At 44.5% G+C, this 9,792-nt stretch overlaps 1 protein-coding gene across 7 annotated transcripts in view; it reads right to left on the reverse strand.

Moving 5' to 3' along the window:
* The window catches only part of LOC144694829 (AP2-associated protein kinase 1-like), a 129,973-nt gene extending 122,523 nt beyond the window's left edge, over positions 1–7,450 (reverse strand). For 3 of the 7 annotated variants that reach the window (XM_078565447.1, XM_078565446.1, XM_078565444.1), the window contains exon 1: positions 7,072–7,443. In XM_078565447.1, coding sequence (XP_078421573.1) covers positions 7,072–7,249 — 178 coding nt within the window. In that variant the 5' untranslated portion in view covers positions 7,250–7,443. Of the gene's footprint in view, positions 1–7,071 lie in introns of all 7 variants that reach the window. The other 4 variants (XM_078565445.1, XM_078565443.1, XM_078565448.1 and 1 more) reach the window with 3 other exon arrangements.
* Positions 7,451–9,792: the final 2,342 nt, after the last annotated feature.

Here is a 9,792-nt window from a genome sequence, read left to right on the forward strand (position 1 = left end):
CAACTACAATGCAAACATCTTCCACATTTGACAATAGAAAAGGTTTTGTTTTCAAATGGCTCCTTTAGAAATATGATCAAAAGTGTTGGTCCACATAGTTTTTGCACATCTTGGCATTTCTGTTCAGCACTCTTCAAGAAGCGACTGCAAGACCTGAGGTACCACTTCAGAATTTTATTTATTTGGAAGTCAAACTGAATCAAGATAACATTCGAAAAAATCCATCATCACTGCTGATTTCTGAAAGGACATTTGAAGTGCAATGTCCTCTCAGAGTCTGGAAGTTGATTGGCCCTGTTAATCATCCCTAGAAATTAAGCCTAGAACTTTCTATTCTAACATCCTGAAAGCAAAGACTGCATTTATCTTGCATCTTTCACAACCTTAGGGCACTGCAACATGCTTCACAGCTTTGAAGTGTGCTGACTGTTATAAAATAGCAAAAGTGGCAGCTGCACAGCAAGCCCCCATGACAGCAATGTGATAATGTTTTGGTTGTGGGAGAAATGATGACCAGGACACCGAGGGGAACTCTCTTCTTCTTCAAAATAGTTCCATGGGATTCTTTACGTCTGCCTCAGAAGGCAGATGGGACCTCTCGTCTTAAAAACAGCACCTCCGACAGTGCAGCACTCCCTCGGTACTGCACTGGGATTGTTAAGTTTTGCTTTTTGTGCTCAAGTCCCTGGGGAGGGACTTCAATCCGCTACCTTCTCCTTCATTGCAGAGCGTGTTACCAACTGAGCTACAGCTGACATTGCTGCTGAACCGGGATATGACAAGCTCTGGTGTGACTAAATTCTCTACAGAAATTGGCATTTGTTCAACACAATGAGATTCACCTCCAGCCAAGTTCAGACCAGCAGTCTCTGGAGGAACCATCTCGCTTTCAGACACTGTCAGAACGAGTATCTATCTCCAGCCAATTTTTTAAAAATCCTGCGTTTATATAATATTTTTCACATTCTCAGGACAGACTGTTATCTTTTTGACTTGTTGTCACGGCTATTTTGTATATAAATACAGGAGCCAATTCAAACACAGCAAGGCCCCACAACAGCAATGAGATGAATTAATGGTTAATCTGTTTCTCATGGTGTTGGTTGAGAGATGAATGTCGCCAGGCCTTCAGGTTCCCATCTCTTTCACAAATAGTGCCATGGAGTCTTTTCTGTCCATTTGGATTTCCAGATGGTGCCTTGAATTAATGTCTTCTCCGTAATCTGAATGGAAACATCTTTGGCAGTGTAGCACTGCCTCAGTCCTGCACTGAAACACCATGAGATGAATGGTGGAAAGCTTCAATCTGCAACCTCTGCCATGGAGGCAAGAGGATGGCCATAGTGTCAAACTAAAAGTCAAAGCTCGTCATGTCCAGCACTACACTTCTGCAACACTGGGGGTCCTTATCCTTGGATCCTGCTTCCAAATTATCTTCAAAAATGGACTATAATAACCCTTAACAAAAACAGAATTACCTGGAAAACTCAGCAGGTCTGGCAGCATCAGTGGAGAAGAAATCAGTCAACGTTTCGAGTCTTCATGACCCTTCCAGGTAATTCTGTTTTTGTTTTGGATTTCCAGCATCCGCAGTAGCTTTTAGCTTTTTGTTTTTATAATAACCCTTACTAAGTTAACCAGTTCTTGTGGAGCTGGAGGTTTAGGTTGGCCAAATAAAATGATCTTAATTCCAATTCTGAGCATTTGCAGCTTCTCTTTCTTTCTACGCCTTGCCCTCCACAATAGATTTAAAACCTATGCTGCAAAATAAAAGGATATTACACAGTGTGTACATCCTTCTGATCAGTTAACGAGAAAATATTTTCCCACAGTGTTGTTCCCGTCTCCCCAAGCGACCTCCCAGTGAACAGACAATCCTTTGCGGCCTTCAATGTTTTCTCTGGACTCGAATGCATCCTGTACAAATGTAAAGCAGACTTTCTGATATCATTCAAGTTAATCCCGATTCGTCCTTACCGCAGATGCCGACTGACGGAGGAAACATACAAAGGCTTTGGATTGAAAGGCACTAAATAATCTCTCAATGCAAAAAAAGTTCAAGGACCAGGACAGGCTTGAGAATGTCAGAAATCGAAAGTATCTACATGGATTATTAATGTACACTGGGAGTTGGGATCCTGTGCACTGTCCAAACAATGGCAACCACAGGATGGGAGTTAGTTGGGCTGGTGTAAACTTGGCGGAAGACAAGCAATGGAAACAGTTGAGGGAGAGATAAGTTCTTTCAGTAAAATTGTAAGCCAAAAGATCACTTGTGAAAAATAAAAATCTGGCCACATTTGGAGAGGCCAATATCAGAGACATGGCCTGGGCAAATGGCAGAGCTTGTAATGTGAAATACTTGCAATCACTTCTTCTATATTCTAAATGGTTATGCTAAATCAGGCACATTAGCTACCAAATCACAGGCAATCTTGGTTTACAATTTTCGTAAACTTCAAGAACCTGCTCGAGTCGAATTGTGAAAATGAACTCGATTTCAAATTATTTTTCGGAAGGCAGACATACTCTTTGAAGGAAAAGTTGTTCCTTCCCTATTCTAAGTCACAAGAAGTTAAAGGACATGTCTAGTCATGGCAATGGATAGCTCTTTCCCAAATCTGTTCCCAAGTCATTGACGCCAAGAGGTCCGAACTGCCGAAGAGCCCATGGGAAATAGGGCCCCCACTTTGCCCCCAGCCTCCACACAAGTGAAAAATGTAGCCATGGAGTGGAGACCCGCCAGCTTGCATCGCTGGTCTATTCTGGAACACAATATGCCAGTTCACAGGCAGGCAATTTCTAACAGTTACAAAAAAAATTAGAAATATAATTTTATTCAAGGAAGGAGATTCATGAACAAGAACTGCTGCTGCAGACAGAACCACACTGTGCTATGAATCTCTTCTGCACAATTGGAGAAAGGTGTCAGTCTCAACTTAGTGGGTAGTCTTGCCTCTGAGTCAGAAGGTAGTAGGTTCAAGGCTTTAATGTCTGCCCTCTTAGGTGGATGGAATAGATCCCACTGCCCTATTTCAAGGAAGAGGAGAGGTGTTCTCCCCAGTGTTCTGGGCAATATTCCTCTCTCAACCTACATCACTAAAGCATATGATTTGATCGTGATCATATTGCTGTTTGAGAGATCTCACTCTGCACAAATTAGCTGCTGCAATTTTTACATTTCAACCGTGACTGCACTTCAAAAGGCTGTGAAGTACTTTGCAAACTTCTGAAAGGTCGTGAAACAAGTTACATAAACGCAAGTGTTTTCTTTCTTCAACGGGATCTATTCACAATGCTGCTGCTCAACTCATACCAATCTCAGCATTATCATTTCCCTCAAAATAAAAGAGGAGTGAGTGAGGAGGGGAAAAAGCATCAGCCAAGCAACCACCAGTGATCTCTACCTTTGCTGCAAGGAACCCTATCCTAGCACAACTCAGTGTTATTCAGAAAAATAAAATTCCTGACAGGACTAAACATGGAACACAAATCCCAGTCGTAGACGTGTAAATAATCTTGAAGGATCTTCTCAAACATGACACGACCCCGTAAAGATTAACGTCATAATGGCATAGACGAAGCCATTCAGCCCATCAGTCCATGTCAGATCTCAAGAGAGCAATTCAATCAGTCCCAATTCTCCGCTCTATCCCTCAAGCCCTGCAAAGCCTCAAAAGCCCATCCAATTTCCTTTTGAAATTATTGATCATCTCTGCTTCCACCATCTTGATAGGCAGAGTGTTCCAGGTCATGACCACTCACTGTGAAAAAGTTTCTTGTCACATACCGCCCGCCCCCTGCTCCCGTATCTCTTGTCCAAAACCTTAAATTTGCATCCCACCGCGCTTGTACCATCAGGTAATGGGAACAGCTTTTCTTATACACCTCAATCTCCCTTGCTCCAAGAACAACAACCCCAGCTTGGAAGTTACCATACAAACTAATTATAGGTCTTTGCAGGACAAAGAAAAATAATTTTATCACAAATGTAATACAGCTTCATCAGTAATAGTCTGTTGATAATAACTGCTGCAACTCCATCACGAAAAATGTTTTAAAATGAGGATCTCAATAGTCAAGCGACAATTTTTTTTAACAGGACTCAGTAATACTGAAATTGATGCAGGTTCATCTTTAATCATAGTCTTCGGGTCGATGAGTAATATGTTTTTATATCAGTTACTACAATTCCTGCAGATCTCAGAAATAGCACCAGAATTGCTGGGTCCATTATTAGTATGACCAACATTGTGTTAGGTCCAAGAGCAATAATACTATGACTGCTGGAGAACAATGAGTAATCCTGTACTTATGATGGGTCCACGAGCCGAATATTTGATCTCATTTAGATAACGACTGTAGGTCTTAATGAGGAACCCAGCAATCCTAATAATCTAGGCAACGTACTAGGATCAAGGCAGGTGCTGATTCATTACTGTAACGCTGCAGCAATTCCAGAAACATTGTTGGCTCCATCGATATTCATTGGATTTCTGGCTCTCAGTAATATTGCTTCTGAGCCTCAGCGAACTCCGTAACGTTATGACTGCAGGATCACACAGCAATAATCTAATGACTGCTGAATCTGAGCAATAATACTGAGATTGCTGCATCAGTGACAGTGGGAGTGCTGGATGCCAACTGGCATTGCTGGGTCAGTCATCCTGAGATTGCTGGAACATCAACACTTGGATTGCACAATCAGTATTGGAATTGCTACATCTATGTGACATGGGGAATACTGGATCAGTAATATTGGGATTGCTTGATAGATGACACTGAACATGTTGGATCAGTAATACTGAGAATGAGAAATTAACATCGGGAATTCTGGATCACTCATATTGGGAAGGTTAGAACGGAAACACTTGGATGCAGAATCAGTATTTGGAATTATGGATCAATGACACCCTGACTACAGGATCAGTATTGGGGATGCTGTGCCAGTAATATTGAAAAAGCTAGATCATTAACACTGGGAATGCTGGATAAGTAATTTTGGGAATGCTGGATCAGTGTTGGGATTCTTGTTTGATCAGTATTGTGAACGCCAGATCAAAAATATTGCACATGTTGGTTCAGTAATATTGGGATTGAATTATCAGTACTGGGGTAGCAGGATTTTAATGTTGGGATTGAAGGATCAGTACTGGAATTGCAGGATCAGTGATACTGGCATTGTAGGGTCAATATTGGGATTGCAGGATCAGACTGGCACTGCAGCGTCAGCAATACTGGCACTGCAGCATCAGCAATACTGGCACTGCAGGGTCAGCAATACTGGCACTGCAGCGTCAGCAATACTGGCACTGCAGGGTCAGCAATACTGGCACTGCAGGGTCAGCAATACTGGCACTGCAGGGTCAGCAATACTGGCACTGCAGGGTCAGCAATACTGGCACTGCAGGGTCAGCAATACTGGCACTGCAGGGTCAGCAATACTTGCACTGCAGGATCAGCAATACTGGCACGGCAGGGTCAGCAATACTGGCACTGCAGGGTCAGCAATACTGGCACTGCAGGGTCAGCAATACTGGCACTGCAGGGTCAGTAATACTGGCACTGCAGGGTCAGCAATACTGGCACTGCAGGGTCAGCAATACTGGCACTGCAGCGTCAGCAATACTGGCACTGCAGGGTCAGCAATACTGGCACTGCAGCGTCAGCAATACTGGCACTGCAGGGTCAGCAATATTGGCACTGCAGGGTCAGTAATATTGGCTTTGCAGGGTCAGTATTGGGAATGCAGAATCAGTAGTACTAGGATTGCAGGATCAGTCATACTGGGGTTGCAGGATCAGTCATACTGGGGTTGCAGGATCAGTAATATTGGCATTGCAGGATCAGTAATATTGGCATTGCAGGGTCAGTAATATTGGCATTGCAGGGTCAGTAATATTGGCATTGCAGGGTCAGTAATATTGGCATTGCAGGGTCAGTAATATTGGCATTGCAGGGTCGGTAATACTGAGATTGCAGGGTCGGTAATGCTGGGATTGCAGGATCGGTAATATTGGGATTGCAGGATCAGTATTGGATTGCAGGATCGGTAATATTGGGATTGCAGGGTCAGTAATATTGGGATTGCAGGGTCGGTAATATTGGGATTGCAGGGTCGGTAATATTGGGATTGCAGGATCGGTAATATTGGGATGGCAGGGTCAGTATTGGGATGGCAGGATCGGTAATACTGGGATTGTAGGATCGGTAATATTGGCATTGCAGGGTCAGTAATACTGAGATTGCAGGGTCAGTAATACTGGGATTGCAGGATCGGTAATATTGGGATTGTAGGGTCGGTAATATTGGGATTGTAGGATCGGTAATATTGGGATTGCAGGATCGGTAATATTGGGATTGCAGGGTCGGTAATATTGGGATTGTAGGATCGGTAATACTGAGATTGCAGGATCGGTAGTATTGGGATTGCAGGGTCGGTAATATTGGGATTGCAGGATCGGTAATATTGGGATTGCAGGGTCGGTAATATTGGGATTGCAGGGTCGGTAATATTGGGATTGCAGGGTCGGTAATACTGGGATTGCAGGGTCGGTAATATTGGGATTGCAGGGTCGGTAATACTGGGATTGCAGGGTCGGTAATACTGGGATTGCAGGGTCGGTAATATTGGGATTGCAGGGTCGGTAATACTGGGATTGCAGGGTCGGTAATACTGGGATTGCAGGGTCGGTAATACTGGGATTGCAGGGTCGGTAATACTGGGATTGCAGGGTCAGTAATATTGGGATTGCAGGGTCAGTAATACTGGGATTGCAGGGTCAGTAATACTGGGATTGCAGGGTCAGTAATACTGGGATTGCAGGGTCAGTAATACTGGGATTGCAGGATCGGTAATATTGGGATTGCAGGATCGGTAATATTGGGATTGCAGGATCGGTAATACTGGGACTGCAGGGTCAGTAATATTGGGATTGCAGGGTCAGTAATACTGGGATTGCAGGATCGGTAATATTGGGATTGCAGGGTCAGTAATACTGGAAATGCCGGAGTCACTGCGGCCCAGCTCCTCTCCCCATCCCCGCCCCACGGTAAATGACCGCATCTCACCTTCAGCCACCACCTCCTCCACAGTCACCTGCTGCCGGCCCACACTGAACACCCGGCCAATGAAGCCGCTGCCGGGGCACAAGCCGCCGCCTCCGCCGCTGCCTCCTCCACCACCTCCACCTCCTCCTCCCGAACCCGAGCCCACCGCCTCCCGCCGCGAGTCGAAGAATTTCTTCATCACTCCACAATACTCTCCCCACCAAACCCGGCGGGGGGGTGGGGGGAGGCGGAACAGGATAGCAATTCAAACTGAAAGCCGGGCTGATTTCTCCGCCGAGCCGGGCCCAGCCGGGACGGGGACGGGAACGGGAAGGGATGAGGGGCGGACCAGGCCGGCTTCCGTGCCGTTAATCCCGACATGAAATAAATAAAGCCGGACCCAAAGAGCAGGGGATCAGCACGCCGCGACCCGGATACGCAGCGTACCGGAAGTCCCCTCCCCTCATCCATCGCCAACGCTTAACGGAAAATAAGTCTTTTAAATTTACGATTGAAGGGCAGAAGCACCAACTAACGAAGCGGGGTGGGAGAAACAATCACGTTTGGGGACATCACTGGAATCCTGTGAATCGACACTTTGTTTGAAGAAGATATGATGGACAGCAATGCCCGATGGGAATTATAGTTTCTAGAGCAGGAGTGTTGTCATGGAGACGGGCAGCGGCCGGCCCGCTGGAGGACTACAAGTCCCAGAGGGCATTGCAGCCCCCGGCGCCTGCTCTTTGGCCAGTTCGGACTACAAATCCCGGCATGCATTGCCGGCTGTCCGCTCAGGGCGTCGACGGTTTCTCCTCACAGCGAGACGGCAGGTTACAGACTCCGGAGTTTTGTTGCAGCTCACGGAAATATCTGGATATTATATATATTAAAATAGCTCAGAAGTTATTTTTCCAATTATTGAGTGGGATTCGATTCCCCAACTGAGAGTTTCGGGCCAACACGGACGCTTCGGGTTGAAGGGCCTGATTCCCGTCCAAGGGATTTGAGCGGTGTCTGGCGGTCAAGCCTGCTTACTGCAGGAGGGAGAACAACATTGATTTGCATTTTTATAGCACCTTTATAGGCCTTTACAAGGGTATTGGAAAACACCTGCCATATAAATGTGCAAGAACAAAGGGATCTCTGTGTAGAAATACACAAATGACTCAAGGTTGTACTACAGGCCATTTAAAGAAAGAGCAAACCAAGCACTGGACTTTATTTTTAGAGGAACAGAATGGAAAAGTAGGTAAACAGGCACCTATTACAGAACTTGAATGCTGCTGAAGAGAAATAACTCCTCAGGACAAATGCAAGAATTCCAAATTTTGAATGATCACAACAATTTATACCACAGGAGAAAAGGGTGCTAATGGGTTGGCAAGTCGACTTTTATTGGCCAAGACTTTGTCATGGAGAAATCAACAGGGGTATCATAGGCTCCCCAAGCTCCGGGTAATTCAAAAAAGGTGCAAGGTTTGAACGTATTCCTTTTGTTTGCAGAGAACAAGTCCATATGAATATCTAAAACAAAAATAGCTGGAAAAACTCAGCAGGTCTGACAGCATCTGTGGAAAGGAACACAGTTAACATTTCGAGTCCAGATGACTCTTCATCAGAACTAAAGAAATATAGAAATGTGGTGAAATATAAGCTGGTAGCGGGGGGTGGGACAGGTAGAGCTGGATAGAGGGCCAGTGATAGGTGGAGGCAAAGGAGATTGCCAAATATTTCGTAGACAAAAGGACAAAGGGGTGTTGACGGTGGTGATATTATCTAAGGAATGTGCTAATGGTGATATTAAGGATAGAAAGCAGAACAAACAAGTGGCAGATGGCCCAAGAGTGGGTGGTGGGGTGGGGTGGGGGGTATATCCATATGAATATCTGTTGCTTCGAGCAAGCTAAATGAGCCTCGCTATGAGATCAACTGATTATCTTAAATTGGTTGTTAATGCAGTGATTAGCGCACTAAGAATTGTTTTGCAAGTATTGCCCAATGGCGGAATTACATTTAACAGTAGACATTTGTTTTGGGTTTTACAAGTGTCGCCTGGTTGAGCAAGGTCTGTACTCTGTCTATTATGAACAATTGAAGGAACATGCTGTTCTGAGTGTACTAATAACTGCCCTAACAAACATTTTAAGGTAATCAGTGGAGCTCATACAATGGCTCATTTACATTTGCTAGAGGCGACATACTTTCATATACAGGAACCCATTCTAGCAAACAAAAGGAATATGTTCAAGCCTTGCGTGTTTTTTGAATTGCGCCGTAATTTCTGGAGCCTATAGTTCCCCGTTGCTTTCTCAATAGCAATGTCCCAGCCAATCAGAGTTGACTTGTCAACCAATTGGCACCCTTTTCTCTTGCCGTATAAATTATTGTGATTATTGGAAATTTGATATTCTTGCATTTGTCTTGATTAGTGCAAGATGAAATGCTTCAGAAACATATCTCTCAGCAATAGTAGTCGGGAAGTTATGCCAAACCTGTATCGATCTGTTATGACTATTGAGGACATGTGTCAGGACGTGCTCTTTCCCACTCCTTGACTGATCATAACAGGGTTTTTTGTAATTTATAAGGATGAAGGTATTAATTCAGTGTTTGTACTGAACTATTTACATGCTGATTTCAAGGAACTCAGTCTGACAGGCTTTTTTCAGTTTAAACACAAAACCTTTGTGCTAAAAACCCACCCAGTTAAGGATATAAAGATCATTAAAAAGGTAAACCCAT

Source organism: Cetorhinus maximus, chromosome 20 (genome assembly GCF_964194155.1).
Source record: "Cetorhinus maximus chromosome 20, sCetMax3.hap1.1, whole genome shotgun sequence".
NCBI classification, from domain to species: domain Eukaryota; kingdom Metazoa; phylum Chordata; class Chondrichthyes; order Lamniformes; family Cetorhinidae; genus Cetorhinus; species Cetorhinus maximus.